Source organism: Dendropsophus ebraccatus, chromosome 2 (assembly GCF_027789765.1).
Source record: "Dendropsophus ebraccatus isolate aDenEbr1 chromosome 2, aDenEbr1.pat, whole genome shotgun sequence".
NCBI classification, from domain to species: domain Eukaryota; kingdom Metazoa; phylum Chordata; class Amphibia; order Anura; family Hylidae; genus Dendropsophus; species Dendropsophus ebraccatus.
Window position 1 is genome coordinate 41,217,229 of NC_091455.1, and position 17,276 is coordinate 41,234,504.

Sequence of the window (17,276 nt, forward strand, 5' to 3'; positions counted from 1 at the left end):
AGTTTATTGAGTACAAAAGTGCAACAGGAAAGTCAGGTTCAGCGCGCATACTGATCACATGATCAAAGAATGATCAAAAATGGTTCCTATTGGCTCATATAATTATCTTAATGATACATATAAGCCTTGCACTATGTTTATAGAGTAAACCGCTATGTTTCCACTTTGGGAATATATCGGGGTAGGCGGTCAGACGGTCGCTAATAATGATTATGATTAGTGGCTGTCTATTTAAGGGGATGGTCATGTTTGCCCAATATGTTCCCGAAGAGGAAACATAGCCAAACAATAAACCAGAGAAACCCATGTAAAGGCTGTGTTCACACATAGTATTTCTGTCAGTCTTTTTTTAACCAGAACCAGGAGTGGGTTGAAAACACAGTACGGCTAGGTTCACACAAAAAAATAAGGTAAAAATAAGGCCTTCTTTCATATTAGTGACTGTCATTGCTCAAATAACGTCCAATTTTTATAATATTGGACATTATTTGCACAATGACAGCCGTTGTTCTTAAAGACAGCTGTCATTTTTACATAGTGTGAACCTAGCCATACTATGCAAATCTTTCCTTTATAATTTTGCCCTATCAGGAAATCGTATGTGTGAACTTTGCCAAACACAGGAAGAGCACAACAATATATATATATATATATATATATATATATATATATATATATATATATATAGGTTTGGCCAGGCATCAGGGTTTACACATATATATATATAGATATATTTTATTTCCAGTGATCCTACATTACAATATAATAATAAGTTACTAGACATCTGAAATGTTTTGAGGGATAATATCATAAGAAAGTAAACTTAGAAACAAATAAAAACACACAGGTGCAGGTATATAATATTGGCAGACTGCGGCATGGTACATAAAAATGGAAGTAAAGTTTAGTAGCCATACAGTTGTATGTTCTGTTAAGAAATATGGCACAAATTGGGCTACACCGAGTTGTACTTGGCGTAGCTCATCATTATCATTTTTCCATGTGATTAAAGTGTACCTGTCATTATAAAAACTTTTGACATATCATAGAAACATCAGGAAAAAAAGCAAAAATTGGCAGCTAAGATCCTAATTTTTTAATATCTATAGAGCAGGTTTTTATCGTGTGTACACCGAGGGGAAGTATATACGGTAAGCACTTGTAGGTTGCTGTTGCACTTTCTGTCTTTTTGTACTGTATGTCTTAGAGACAAGTAAAAAGTTTTGATCGGTCAGTGTCTAAATGTGTTCAGACCGATCGGGCGTGTCTACACTTCGCTCTGAATTTAAAAAAAGGTGGACATATAATGGGCTCCTATGGAGCCCAAATCTTTTTCTTTAAACTCAGAGCGGGGGAGAGCGCGCTGCGGCTGCGGTCCTCTCCTCGCTCCATCTCCTGATCGGTACGGATCTTAGCACTCAGACCCGAACTGATCAAAACTTTGACATGTCTCTTAAGACATGTCAAAAGCTTTTTTTTATAGCAACAGGTACTGCAGTGTCTTCTGTTTAGTAACTGCCACACAGCCACTGGCCCATTACAGTACACTTTAAGCTGTCCTTTTTTATGTGCCTATAATGTTTCTTAGTAACAATAATAATACTTTTATTTACATAGCGCCAACATATTCCCTGATACTTTACAGTTCTGGGGATACACACAATGGCAAAATCAGACATTACAAAGATACACATGGGCGTTATGGTGCTCATGGTAAGTGCAATTTTTTCTCTTGCAATTCCACCAGTCCGATATCCTAACCCCCAATACAGTCTTATGCATGATGTTTAGTCATTGTACACTGGTCAACACGCTGAATATATGAGCTGAGAGGGAGGTTGCTGCTGCAGGAAGCTGATTGAGAAGAGATTGATCTGAGATATGTGAAAAGATATGATAGATACACCTAATGAAACGTAAAGTTATTTTCTTCTGAAGAGCTACTGTACTTTGCATACTCTCCCAGGGACCATTGCATGGCCTAAAGACCTCTTATGCTAGTTTGACTTTCTCGACTGTGAAAGTAACACAATGACCCTCATATACATATATACAATACTGACCGGTTAAATGTAAAGGAAAAAAAAGAGTCCAACAGCATCCAATATTATTCAAGGTATTAGATGTTTAATCCATAACTAAGCATAACACAGCAACGTTTCAACCCATAGGGTTTTTGTCAAACATGTTTGACAAAGTTGCAGGAGATGGGCTACATGGACTTATAATATAATCAATTAGATTAAGCACTGACCCTGAGGGTGAAGCGCACTGCCACATGCTTGACCTGGCTATATCTAACTACTGGGGGAAATCCCAGACTGACCTACACTTTTGATATGTTTTTTTTTTTTAATAATGGTAACACTTTAAATGACAGCATCTTTGAGATGTACACAAATTTTCTGTTGTGTATGTCAGCATTTTCCATAGTGTATGTAAGGCATAAGCCCCGCTTACCTGATGGGTGGGTAGAAGGGGTGCAGCAAGGCGGGGAGGAGGTGTGGCCTCTTCCTTGCCTAATTTATCATAGTTAACACCTAGAAACCGGTGTAAACCTTGGCATAAAACACATTGAATTGGATTAAAAACACAGAAAGGATCTGTTCACACAATGTTGAAATTGAGTGAATGTCCGCCATTTAATGGCAAATATTTGCTGTTATTTTAAACGGCTGTTATATTGAAATAATGGCAGTTATTTACTGTTATATGGCGGCCATCCACTCAATTTCAACATTGTGTGATCAGATCCTTTCTGTGTTTTTGATCCACTCCTGGTTTTGGTTGCAATATGAGGACCACAAAACTGACTGAAATATACGTAGTGTGAACCCGGCCATAATGTGCTGAATTCTGTTTTGACTTTAACTTCAGAACTGTTCCGATTTTATTTTTACATGTCGTAGATGATATCAGAAAATGAGAAATGCTGATAACTAAGCCCAATCATAGAACAGGAGGCAATTAAGGATTCCGGTTAGAAGCAAGCTTTCAAACACAATGCTAGAATAATGCCTCGGGCAACACTTTTGCAAAGACAGCAAATTTCTGCAAAAAAGGCATTATGGCTTGTAGAGAATGCAGCTGAGATCATTGGTCCTGGCAGATGCTTCTACGACATGGAAGGAACTGCAAAGAACAGCACTTATGGTGATAAAATCAAATGGAAAAGATATTCTGTATGTACATAGATTGTAGGATAGAGGAGTACACAACATATGTGACGTGTCGGGTGATTCGTGGTCTTATCCCAGACAACCTCTTTCACATGGGAGCCGCAAAAAACAAATATCAGGGCACATGAAATATAGGAACCGTACTTTATAGGATATTCTGCTTCCGAAAATTATTCTTATTTTTTGTCCATTATGTGATCAGTGTAGTAAGCTGGTGTAGTGAAAAGAGACGTAGGCATAGTTTCTTCCATCACAGTGACTGGAGCAAGGAAGTGACCCTTGAAGAAAATGTGGTAGTGTGTATGTTAAGGTTCCCAGAAACTGTCTAAGCTCCATTTTGGAATTGAATTACTAGCCTTTTGCCTCTTCACTGAGGGGTGCACAGTGATTGGCTCCTAGTGGATTGAGCATATAATAGTAATCATTGATTTGAGCTGTAACGTCTACTACATGGTATAGGTGCCAGGAGCCGGCCGTCATGCTTGGCTCCTGGCATTGCAGAGTGAGGGGCCAGCTGCCTTCTGGCATCCCTGATGACTGGCTTGGCCTGTTGATAGGGGTATGGCGGCTGCGTCTTTTTTATTGGCGTGGCCGGGGCTTTTCCGACCCCAGCTAATCAGCACAGGTGTTCTATATTGCTATTTACTGACTGGCAGCCTGCACCGCCAGTCAGCTTAGTGTGTGAGCTCTGGAGCTGGAGCCTCAGTCCCAATCACCCCCTGGGGCTGGGACTCCAGTCTCCATAAGTATACTCTCCTATGTGTCCTCCTTGCCTGTGATAGAGCCTCATTCTGGGTGTGACTAAGCTAGCGTTGTATCCTGATTATATTCCTGATTTTGGCTTGGCTTTTTAAATACTCTCCCTGACTACTGATCTTGTACTGCTTCTACCAATAGTTACCAACCCTGCTTGTTTACTTTGACTTTACTGTGTTGTTTGTTCTGTCTTTGTCTCTGTGTTGCACTTATCAAGGTTAGAGACGTCACCCAGTTACCCGCTGCCGCCTGGGGCAGATAATGGTAAGCACGCAGGGACACTGGGGCGGGTGACAGTGCAGGGCCTCACCTGTCTTGTGTTCTTCAGTCCCAACCTAATAACAGGTCCTTTTAATCCCTCAGGATGGAATAGGAATGACACATCTGTATGTAGAATCCTTGCTTTGAAGGAGATGTTGTGATCCAAGCGTTGCCTAACTCATGGAAGTTCTTGACTCTACCACTATCTTGTCTAGAATAAACATGATTTTCTCTCTTTGGGGAGAGAGTGATTGGGGTATAGTATACTCTGCTCACTAGAAAGATCCTGTATTAATGTAAGTTAATAGACTTCCTGACTCAACTAGCACAACAGTATGCAACACTATGACACAAGACAACAGCATAAAACAACACAAGATGAAATAGTGTAAAACCATCAACACACAGCAGCAATACAGCCAACGTCCAGTCTTACATGGTGAAAAATTGCATATTAAATATATGAACAAAGAAGCAATCGATCAAAACTCAGCTCTGCTACATCATCAATATAATCTAAGTGCAGTCTAAACATAAGTGCCACCGTCATTTTTCCTTGTAACCTGTAAGCATAATGTATGAGGGGATGTGACTGCTTGGCAGATTCCATCTTCATGCTGAATGCCGGTTGGGCTTGTAGACAGATAAGCACACTTCATATCATTTCAGATAGATTTGCGTCTCGGCGCACTGACAAGCATCTACACGTTGCTGATGTGTAACTTTTTTATTATCTCTGTTAGATCAGCGTTAAATAGAACTGTCAACCAGATGTTTACATGCATAAAATCTGCCTATAAATAATGTGCCAGCTTCCAGGATGAAATGTTTCTCGGCAAGGCTTTTTATATTGTGTCATGTCTACATGATGAGTTCTTCGTTCTGCTATTTGCTGTAGAGTGCGCTTTTATCAGAGTAATTATCTGTACTTTCTATTAAATCACAAGTCAGGGCACGATTTGTCATTAAACCTGTTTACAACAAAAGTCAGAAACTCTGTGCCTGGAAAACGCTGAAAATTAGAAAATTTTATTGTTCATCAAATGTGTTGTCTGTCTGTTTTGTGTCTTGGTGAACCGGTTTCTTTAAAGGAAAACTCAGTCAAAAACGAATAATCCTGTTCCATTAGAGGCATGAGGGAACAGAATAAAGAGTCTATACTTACCCTTCCCCATGCCCCATGATGTGATACGCGTCATTGGCTGCTCAGCCGCGATTGGCTGAGCACAGTTATGCTCAGCCAATCACGGCTGAGTAGCTGATGACGCAGCAGAGGGCGGCCGGCACTAGGGACGGTCGGAGTAGTTTGGCCGTCCGTCCGAAGATGACATCATTGGCACAAGATGGCGGACGAAGGTCGGCAAGAAGCAGTCATGTATAGAGCACTACACTTCCGGGTCTGGTGTGGGTGGGGGGAAACACGTGGAAGGGGGCCATTCACTAACATAACATGCATTACAAAGTTGTATAACTTTGTAATGTGTGTTATTTAGTGAATAATTGTTTAGCGCCGCACTACCCCTTTAAAGGACCCTGATTGTGCTGTAGGTCTTTATGTTTCCGTTTTTTTTTTGCAATGCAACATCGTCTACAATTATCGGGATGAGATAATTTTATTATGCCGTCAAATTTTCTAGAAGGTTGCTCATCATAAGTTTTTCATCTCAGGTCTCAGTTAAACAAGTTCCCATCACAAATAGGCACATCTGTTACTGGGAATTATCACCATAGAATTTTTTTTACGAGTGGAAGTATATTTACAATCAGAACCTTTTTAAGCTGATTTTTTTCCCAATTCATCCGGAGTTTAAAAATATACTTAAACTTTGATTGCTTTTCCTAATGTAGTCCCTTGTTTCCAGAACACCTTGAGAAAATGTTGCACCTGTTTGAATGGCTCGGGAGAATGAGCATGTAAAGCACTATATTCATGAATAGTGAATAGGATAAGATTGCACTAGCTTTGTACTGCCGCTGCAGAGAGGCATGTTTTCTCTCCAAAGTATGTCACTTCATTTTAAAGCATTATAGGGTTATCATTAAGTGGTGATCCAACAGATTGCATTTCTATAAAAGCCCTAGCCCGGAGTGAATACTGATGTCAGGCTGGAGATGCCGGAGTTGTATACCGACGCAATTAAAACTCCTGCTGTGCCGTCCAGCAGTGATGCACATTGATGGAACATTGTTTCTCTAGAGACTGAACAGGTTGGATATTGCTTCCCCGTCTGTCTCCCACTGGATTGTACGCCTTGATCTAGCATTTTTCACTTTGTTTCCCCAGCCAAACAAATACTTATCTTAAAGTGGTATTATGTCTCACTTTTCTACAGGGCGGTATTAAAAGAGCTGCCATAGTGGTCCATGGGACCTCTACTGTACGGATTTTCATAGTGGTTTTATTTCTGCCATATTCCATATAAACAAGATTGAGTCATGATCCATTAGGCTCAGAATGTATGTGTTTGGGAATATAATTGTACAAAGAGCCTGGTGGAGATTGTATGGCGCTGCCTTCTATCATATACTGTATATAAGCCCTAATTTTTAATGGCCCACCATTAGGATTTGGTGAGGGCACTACATTCTCTTAAAGGGGTATTTCCATCGCAACTAATATAATTCTTTTTGTAGGGCTGATCAAGTTAAATATTTTTGCAAGTACATTTATTTAAAAGGAGAAGTCCGGTTGAATTATAAAAGCCAGCAGCTGGCAGGCACAGGGGGGGGGGGGAATTGATTATAAGTACTAATTTATTTCTCCCCGTGTCCGCGGTGAGTGGCCGGCCCGGCCCCGGGGCCCCCGCCGGAAGGCATTTTGTGATGACGTCACTACTTGGGGAAAAAAGGACTGTCCCAGCTGATGGATTGGCCGCTCAGCCAATCAGTGAGTGGAGCTGCGTCCCACCCCAGTCACTGACTGGCTGAGCGGCCAGTCCTTCAGATGGGTCGTGACATGTCAATGCAGGAGATCCTGGGCCGTCGAAATCCTTTTAACCTTCTTTTTATCTAAAGTTTTGATCACTACCCTCCCTATGTCACTACATATCTAGATTCCATTTTGTTGCTCTTAGGCTGGGTTCACACTACGTATATTTCAGTCAGTATTGTGGTCCTCATATTGCAACCAAAACCAGGAGTGGATTAAAAACACAGAAAGGCTCTGTTCACACAATGTAGAAATTGAGTGGATGGCCGCCATTTAATGGCAAATATTTGCTGTTATTTTAGAACAACGGCTGTTATATTGAAATAATGGCCGTTATTTACTGTTATATGGCGGCCATCCACTCAATTTCAACATTGTGTGAACAGATCCTGTTTCCTCCTGGTTTTGGTTGCAATATGAGGACCACAATACTGACTGAAATATACGTAGTGTGAACCCAGCCTAAGATATTAATCTAATTTCATGTTGTTTGGTCTGAGTTCAGTTTAGTCTGGATAAATAAGTTACTATAAGCAAGTAATTCTTTTATCTACTACACAAAGTGGGAAGAAGCTGCAAGGAGCATCTCCCATTCTGTAGGACGCAGTATGGGGGAAATAAAACATGGTGTAAAGTGAAACTGGCTCAGTTGCCCCTAGCAACCAATCAGATTCCACCTTTCATTTTCCAAAGAGGCTGTGAGGAATGAAAAGGTGGAATCTGATTGGTTGCTAAGGGCAACTGACCCAGTTTCATTTTACACCATGTTTTGATAAATCTCCCCCTATGTCTGTACATTATTCAAATAGTGTATTGATTGCAATTATCACTGTGTAATGCCTAATTTGCCCTGCTGGGGCGCTGCTGGGATATTGAACTCTAAGAAAGAACCTTCTTTCTTAGACCCATACATGTTCTTGTTCATCAACATGTCCCTGGCCGACAAGTCCCGTGCTTGAACTTCATTTTAATTATTAGGGCTTGTGCATGGTACTTGGCTAGCACAGGGAGAACCTATGGTAACCCGATCTTCCAGTGTGAGATTTTACTGCATGCTGGTTAATAGCTCTTGACAATTACCCTTTAAATATATGTGTATATAGTCATATGAAATCAGAAAACCTACAGAACTATATTTAGTATTCCACAGAGCTAGAATAAAATTACCTTCCACTTTTAACCAGGGCTTTAAAATAGACATGGGAGTTCCGTCAACAACTTTCATTAAGGCTTTCTATTACCGAATATCATTTTTATGCCGTTTTGGTCATTGCTGAAATCTGGGCAGCAAATGTGTCAGCTCTATGGTGATTCTGTCACTCTCCCTCAAGCCTAATCAGTTGCTCTTTAAGTCCACCATCATTGACTGCTATCCTCACAGTCAGAGGCTAATCGGTAGTGACACATCTTATAGCTCTGAGGCGGGAGAGAAGAAAATGTATTAGTGTTTCAGGAAACCCCATAATCATCGCTTTACACGCAGCGAGCTGATGGATATTACATTTCAGGAGATAGCCAAGGCCCAAATGTAAATGAAGCGATTCAAATGTTAAAGGGTTCTCAAATTATTTTGCAGGAATGAAGTCTTGGGGACAAAAATACAAGCTCTATTTCCCTCTGCCCTGGGCTGAGTAAGTGGCCGTTTAGACCCTGTGCATTAAAGGGATACAATGGAAAAAATAATAATAAAAAAAAAAAAAAAAAAGAAAGAAATTGGTTTCTGAGTTATACAATTTTGTAAATTACTTCTATTTAAAAATATCAAGTCTTCCAGCGCTTATCAGCTGCTGTATGCCCTGCATAAAGTGGTGTATTCTTTCTAGTCTGACACAGTGCTCTCTGTTGCCACGCCTGTCCATATCAGGTATTGCCCAGAGCAGTAGCAAATCCTCTCCTGCTTTGCACAGTTCCTTTCACAAACAGAGGTGGCAGCAGAGAGCACAGTGTGAGACTAAGAAGAATACACCACTTCCTGCAGGACATACAGCAGGTGATAAGTACTTTTTTTTTTTTTTAAATAGAAGTAATTTACAAATCTGTTTAACTTTATGACATCAGTCAAGGCTTAGATATAATAAATAATAATGCTTTTATTTGTATAGCTCCATCTAATTCCGCAGCACTTTACATAGTTTGTCAATCTCGATACCAACCTTATTTGCACTAAACACTTATTTGTTCAGCCAATGAAAGAATTTATGTAGAGAACAGCACAAAACATGCACTCGGTGTCACTGGAGCCTAAATAAAGTATTGCACCTCAGCATCCGGTACTGCTTTATGCAATGATTCTGCATGAATTTTGTGGCAGTGTTTCCTAAGGACATGCACCATTTATAGCCATCAAAGCAATAGAGAATGCTGCTTAAACTACAGAATGAAAGAAGCTAATTTCGTCTTCCTTCCTCAGAAGTAGCTTAGGGCGCCAGTGTTCCCTGGAGAAGTCTTTGTTGGTATTACCTTTATAATTCTCTATAAAAGTGAACTTACCACCAGGAGAAGCATTTTTATATCAGAGCCTTTGACAAATGACTTATTCTGAACTAGAGGGGGGATTTTACCCCACTGACCCAACCTACAAAAAAATCAGCCTATGAATTATGAAATTGCCCCCCCCACCCCCCCCCCCACCCCGACATTTGTGGTTGCAGGATTTCTGGGTTGCCCCTGTACATATTACAAAGATAAATTTGGCTAGCTTTTATCTAATGTGGATAGCATTCTTAAATGCTCCATCAGTTAAAAAAAAATTACAAAAAATTAATAGAACAAGAGAATTTAAGAAACTTTGTAATATAGCTTGTTTATTCTCTTATTGTGTTGTTTTCCTCCTGCCAAGCTAAACAGCTCAGTCCAACCATGTGTTTATAAGATGGACTAGTAGCTCACTATGCCCATACAAGTCTATGGAGAGAAGTGCGAGGAGTGAGATTAGAGGGGAAGTTCAGAAGAGAGCAGAGGCAGAGCAACTTTGATATTTTGTGTTGTTTTGATGTTGTGTGATGTTGGTTATTCTGCTTCTATGATGTAGCAAACAATAGGTAAAATGGCAGTAGGTTGACCCAAGGCTAAGCCAATCTGCCATGTGTGCATATGTACTGTAAATGCTAAAAACTTGACAACATTGAGTTGGGGTAAGGAGATAAACCCTACCAAAGTTAGCGTTGGTGATTATTTTTCAATAACTAGAAATTCTGTTCAAGGTCCTGTATGTACTCAAATCTCCCACAGGCAGACCCTAAAACTTGTGATTTCCTCCCCCCAAAAAACCCCATAAAGGTGAACTACTGTATCTGCAGGTTAGACTGATCGAACCTACTGATAGCTACCTATTGGGCACAGGGTGCTGAGGATGAGGATATGGCTCTTACGTTCATCCTCTGCGTCGTTCCCATGTAGATTTAATGTAGTGCTCTGTCCCGTATGACCGTTTAGAGCACTGCCTCTCTCCCAGAGCACTGATTTGCCCCCCGGCCTATTAATGATTGTCATGTGATCGGCAATCTGTGGGTGGAGCAATGCTCCAAACGGAATTACCAGAAAAAGCACTACATTAAAACTGCACAGGAATGGTGTAAAGAATGAAAGTAAGAGACATACCTTCATCCTCAGCGCCCCTTGCACAATAGGGAGCTATCAGTAGGTTACATTTGTCTAACCTGCTGGAGGTTCCCCTTTAAGCCAGGCAAGGAATAGCTTCCTGGAGTGACATGAAAGATTTATTTATATCTGGGCGATATTCACACTTCTCCATCTGTTTAGCAGTCACACTGATCCAAAAAATTCTAGCGGTCCCAAACATCACTTATTTCTCGGGGAGCATCTGCTACTATAAGTGCCATCCGCTCAATGAAGAACAAATCAATGACAACCAAGTTATTGGCATGTGTCACAACGTTCTTGGTGGCTTTCTACAATGTTCACTTGCTCTGGATGTGCAGTCGGTTTTATCCCAAAACGATATTTCTTGTTGATGATGAAAACTTTTTTGCTAAGCTGAATCTTTAAGTGAAAACTGTGGTTTGATGGTTCAATAAAACATAGATTCCTCGTGGGATAATATCAGCAGCTGCTCTCAATGATAATGTTCATGACAATGGAAGCTGTAATCTATTTTGATAAATCTGTGTAATTTCTTCTGATGAATTTGTCGGCAGCTTTCATATATCGTTACGGAAAGCAAATCACAAGATGTTAAGATGGCAACAGGGTTGACTGGGAATATTTGCTACGTAATTGAATAGATTAGCCAGACCACAGACTTGTCTTAAAGGGGCCTAGTGAAGGCAATCCTGGTAAATCACTACATTAGGCATTATGGCATGTTTCCGAGAAGTCAGAACCTTTCTCTTTTAGCTCCAGCTAAGAACTGACATCCGTTGACTACAATAGATACCATGTAAGGCTATGTTCACACTATGTAAGTTCCGCAGAAATCACGGCCGTTGTTACGTTGTACTGACGTAGTGCTGCAGGCTGAGGGAATCCCGGCCGGAGTGTATTCAAAAAGTATACACTCCGGTTGGGATTCCTAGTCATGTGCAGAGTGAGACTACTAAGGCGAATGATTGGCTGCAGTGTCACGTGCACAAATATATGAAATGTCATCAGTTTCGGACTGGGGTATCTGGGACCCACCAGAGGAAATGATCCTGGGGGCCCACCAATGAAGAACCAGTGAGGAAAGATAGTCAGTGTTAGTGCAGGTTGTAAAGATGGGGGCCCACTGGTGGATCCTCCAGTCCTCTGGTGGGCTATTCAGACACTGGATGGCATCAGAGCATTTCATATAGGGAATATCAAAGAGGTTGTGGAACTGGAGCACAGTTTTGTATGTTTTACCTTTGTCCTAGCCTGTATCTTACTGTATAAAGGATTCCTTGATGGTCTCTCCGCTCAAAAATGCATGTTATCGTTGCTGGACAGTGCCACCTGGGTGGAGCTGAAAGTATACCTGTCATTCTAAAAAAAACTTTTGACATGTCATAGAGACATGTCAAAAGTTTTGATCAGTCTGCGTCTGAGTGTTCAGACCCGTACCAATCGGGAGATAGAGCGGGGACAAGATGCGCTGCGGCGTGTCCATTCTCTGCTATGAAGGACGTGCTGCAGCTGTGGTCCTCTACCCGCTCTATCTCCTGATCGGTACAGGTCTGAGTGTTCTCTGTGACATGTCAAAAGTTTTTTTTAGAATGACAGGTACACTTATCGTCTGATTTCTGTAAAATCACTACATGTGGGCTAGACACCACACATTTTGTTCTTCTCCACATTAAGAAGATGGCCATGCAGGACGGGTTGGGTAGAAGGTGGAGAAGAATGGCATTTGTGGAGCTTAGTCCACATGCAGTGAATTTACTAAAATCCTGCTTCAGCACTTTCTGATCTGGGCGGTTTTGATGACATCACAGAGGGGAGGTGCCTAGGCTTCCAGATCGGCCCATTCCAATGACATTACAGAGGGACAGGGCCTAAGGCACTAATGTAGGCAGGGAGATAGGGCATGTTGGCTATGAAGCCTCACCTAGACGGCACTGTCCACCCACGATAACATGCATTTATGAGCGGAGAGACCACCAAGAAATCCTTTATACAGTAGGATATGAAATGTCCAGAATGTAAGCTTAAGAATGGTGCTGAGAACTACTTATAAGAAAAGGGGGGTGACATATCACTAAAAACCTATGTAAAACCTACACTCCGGTCTAGCCAGTGTCAAGCCAACTGCTTCCTAAACAAGCACTCTCTAGTACAAGAATTATAACTCTGAAGTTTACATGTAGACAAGGGTAAGCGACAATTATTAAATCTGGAACTTCAAATTTGGGGGGGGGGGGGGGGGGGGGTTAGAAAGCCAATTCACTCGACTCTATGAATCAGACTTTCAGCAACAAACATAAAACTTTATACAATAAATCGCACTGAGAGGCATTTTGTAAAAGCCCAGATGTCCGCTTTTAGTAAATATGTAAACACAGAAAATCAATGCGTTTTTATTTTGCCATTTGGGAGCTGACATAAATGTTTCTCATTTTTTCTTCTGTAAAACAATGGAACATAATAACACAGAGAAAAATCATTAGTGTGAACAGAGCCTTAGAGGGTTATGAAAATGTGTAATGTTGTGTTAAGCATTAGATTCTTATTATTTTTTCAATGATTTTTATACATCAGGGAAGCTTTAAATTGCCTAAAAAAAAAAGAAGATTTTATTTCTTGATTTCAATAGGCGAGACTGGAACAGGGATTTTAATGAGAACAGTGCCTACATGAATGCGTGCATGAAAACTAGTGGTGTATTCCTGAAGTAGGATGTGGAAGTGAACGTCACGCCTAGAGAAAAGATATTTTTATTTTTGACCTTATGATGAAACATTCTTGTGTATCTCCTTCTTAAGGGATGCACACTGTTAGCTCTGCAAGTATACTGTTTTATCAGTGTATACACACAAGCCCTGATCAATGAGGAACAACATCTCACCTCTGTTCTCTTCAGCTCTATGCAAAGCTAAACATTTTTTAAAGTGAATTTGTCAGCAACATTCCAAACTGCTGACCCTGTTGAATGTTAGGTCAAGGAGACACGTGGTACCTTTCATAGATCTGTATGTGCTTCACTAATGCAGAAAAACTTGACTCCTTAGTTCCTATGGCAATAGGCCTCTCAATGGCCAGCCAGCACCCTGCTCTGTACTGACGAGGGACAGTAACTCCAAAACATCCCCAAAATATGTCTACTTCTTCCCACATGCCCCTTCCTGCCTGCCTTTTTTTATTTCATGGGACTTTTCTTTTAAGGGAAAGCTATGGTCAACAGGGTTGTTTTTGTGTTCTTTCTCCCCATTCTCCTAAGCAAAGTGTCAAAGTGCCTCCTCACCCCTCCAAATGACTATCAATAAAGCAGGGATAGGGATGGGAGGGGGAGCAAGGAGGCATTCCAGCTCTCTGCACTTTAGGAGCTTGGAAACTCCTCTTTGACATTTTGTACTGGTGAGCAAAATTCAGTTAAGGCTGGGTTCACACTGCGTTTTTAGCATACGTTTATCCGTTTTTTTTATAATGGAAGTCAATGGAAAAACGGATCAAAACAGATGCACACAAATGCATCCGTTTTTGCAATCCGTTTTTCATCCGTTTAAAAAAACAAACAAAAAGGATGAAAAAAACGGATGCAAAAACGCAGTGTGAACCCAGCCTAAGGGAAGGAGACAACATGGCTTCTCCTCATGCTCATCTCAACCTCCTCCCAACAGTCAGGTCTGGTTCACAATTTAAATGCAGGGCTTCACCCCACTTTCAGGCTGTCAATCCGACCAGTGTGGGTGGAAGGAGAGCATGATTAGCGTGACTGGATCTCCTCACATCATTGCTGGCTTTAGATAGGGATAAACATGTACAGTACTTCTTGGGACATTAAGGGGTTATATATTTTTTTTTTTTGTCTTAGAATATCAGGAATTTATAGGAGTCAGCAAGAACTTAAGAACTGTATATAGGTATCATGATACTAGATTGCTCCACAACTATATAGATTAGAGCAAAATACATACAATAAAACTAATGGACCTACCTGTATAAGGAGGAGATTGGCCTTTTACTTCCTAGTTTTGGTCTATACGGTTTCGGTTCTCCAGCCATGTTGATGTCTGTGGAAAAATTCAGAAACCTTTATTAGACAACCCTGTAATGCTATAAACTACATTTAAATTAAAACTTCTCGACAATGAATACACAGTTATATTAGTAATATATTAGCCGCAGATACAGTACATTTGTGCCAGTCCTCTTGATGACAGCGCTGTCACATTCTTCAGCTAGCTGTCACTGAAGTGACAGCACCATAGGTCATTATCAAGAGAGGGTATGCTTAAAAGCATATAAGAGGATCAGAGGCTAAATGTAGACAGGTCTGTGCCAACTCTGAATTTGAGGGATATGTTTCGGACCAGTGCGATTTTGCAAGGTTGGCTAAATATTGTCAATCGTATAGTTCACCAGAGGGGCGTGTCAGTCTCTGTCAGTTCAGTTAATCATCAGAGGGGCGTGAACTTAATTTTTATAAAAGGGGGTTTATATCAAGTGATGGGTGTAATTATACTATCAACAGGTATATATTATATTATGCGTCCCAATGTAAAACACTCACACTATATAATCACACCCATCACCTGATATTCAATCCTACTCATGAATTCCACGCCCATCTATTAACTAAATTGTCACACAAATTATAAACCCCCATATCTCGGGAATGAAAGGGCATATCAAGAAACTGTTAAAAGGTGTGTGATCAGGGGATCATCAATTATTTCATGATAGCAATCTCTCTTTTTTTTGGGGGGGGGGGGACATAACTGGAGTTTACATTTGTTATCCATGACCATATTGTATCATCTTTAAAATATACAGATGTGTCCACCCTATTGTATCCAGAAATGTCAGTGTCTCACAAACTAAGTTCGATACTTTATCTGCAATTCACATTCTAACCACTGGGTGATGTACACACATATAGGATAAACATCTCAATACAGAGTAATGTAAAATTATTTTTTTCTTTCCTTTCTTTTTTGAAAGCTGCCCATCTTGTAATAATGTAATAATAAATTCCAGTATAAATTTTAATGCACACTCTAACAAACTCTTATTTCCTCGGATGTCAACAGCCGGCAGGATTCTAAATGGGTACATTAATCAGTGTAAAGTATCCAGAACACTGATTAAATAGGTTTTATGTATCCAAAAGGGCTTTCTTAATACCTACGGGAAAAAAATCTTTTTTAGGAACCCACATCATGTTTTTCCGAAAATCATATTTCAATTACATCATCAAATCCAGAATAACTTTAATGTCCCTGAGGAACAAAGCTAAGAGAACAAATACATTGTGAAAACCATACAATGACCGTGTATACAGCATGTATAGCTTCTACTGTATATAATTTTATTCAGGGACATTTATGGAGTTTGCTGGCTTGTCACATGATTGTTTTGCTTGTTTGACTGTTAAGTGTCATTTACTTTGTGTTCAGTATTAATGTTATTATGAATTATTATAATTTTCAATAATTTATATAACTATAATACCATTTGTTAGTTTCTGCAGGAGAAAAACCTAAGAAATGTTGCCACTCCTGGGCCACCCATATTGCCCTTGCTACCTCAAGAAACTTCGGAGGAGACTTAATAAGGTTGTGCCCCTGGCGTATGCTTGCCTTCTCTCTGGCATACGCCAACCATAACCCTGTAACGCCTCTTATTAAATCCGGCTGGGGAAAAAGGAATGGGATTTATATAAGACTGGAGTATGGGTACTCTTGATAAATCTCCCCTTTCATGTTATAGTTGGAATATCATATAGTTCTTGTCCAATGATTGGCTTAAATGGGCTGCAAAAACCCAGCAAGGTTCAGCTCTTTCACAGTACAGTAACTTTTACACACCTGTGCAGGATATTAGACGAGTGTGCAGTAGAAAAGAGAGCCAATAAGCTGTCAATCAAAGCAGTGAAGGTGTGTAAATGCGGGGCAAGGGCAATACTATTTTGCCAAGGGGCCGAACCTTGCTCAGCTTTTGCAGCCTAGAGGAACACCCCATGAGCTTTTGGAACTAATCTTCATATGAATTAAAACAAGTATAGCTCACCGCAAGAGGAGTCAACTTTCATAATAAAAGGATTTATGGAATCAACGGGAGAAGCCCTACTGTACCATGCCCTTAGTTTACACCCTGACCGATCAACTGTAGTGCTTTTCTGGTGTTAAACTTTTACTCTGGTTTAAAAAGTAAGGGGTGCATTGAAAATTATTTCTAATTTCCATTTACTGCCCTAAAAATCTGTCAGCCAAGTACAGGCTCTTGTCAAACTGTGACTACTGTTCCTTTACTTGGAGACAGGCTGTGATATGTCTTCATGTTCATGTCGAAGAGCTAGGAAGACATCTGTCCCAAATGTTCAAAAGTCACAAGTACAAGACTAAAGTCTTTACTTTAACCTGTAAGCAATGTAATAAAGAATCCACAAAGAACCTAATGCCTGATGGTAAAGATCAGTAGGATGGGGGTACTTTTTATAGTGAACATGTTGCCAGTTAAATACTGAATGAATCAGGGAGGCAAAATTCAGTGACGTACATCTTACTAATGCTGTG

At 40.4% G+C, this 17,276-nt stretch overlaps 1 protein-coding gene across 5 annotated transcripts in view; it reads right to left on the reverse strand.

Moving 5' to 3' along the window:
• Positions 1 to 17,276, reverse strand: part of RALYL (RALY RNA binding protein like) — a 492,568-nt gene that overhangs the window by 97,309 nt on the left and 377,983 nt on the right. For all 5 annotated transcript variants that reach the window (XM_069957428.1, XM_069957429.1, XM_069957426.1 and 2 more), the window contains one exon: positions 14,696 to 14,771. In XM_069957428.1, coding sequence (XP_069813529.1) covers positions 14,696 to 14,771 — 76 coding nt within the window. The remainder of the gene's footprint in view (positions 1 to 14,695; positions 14,772 to 17,276) is intronic.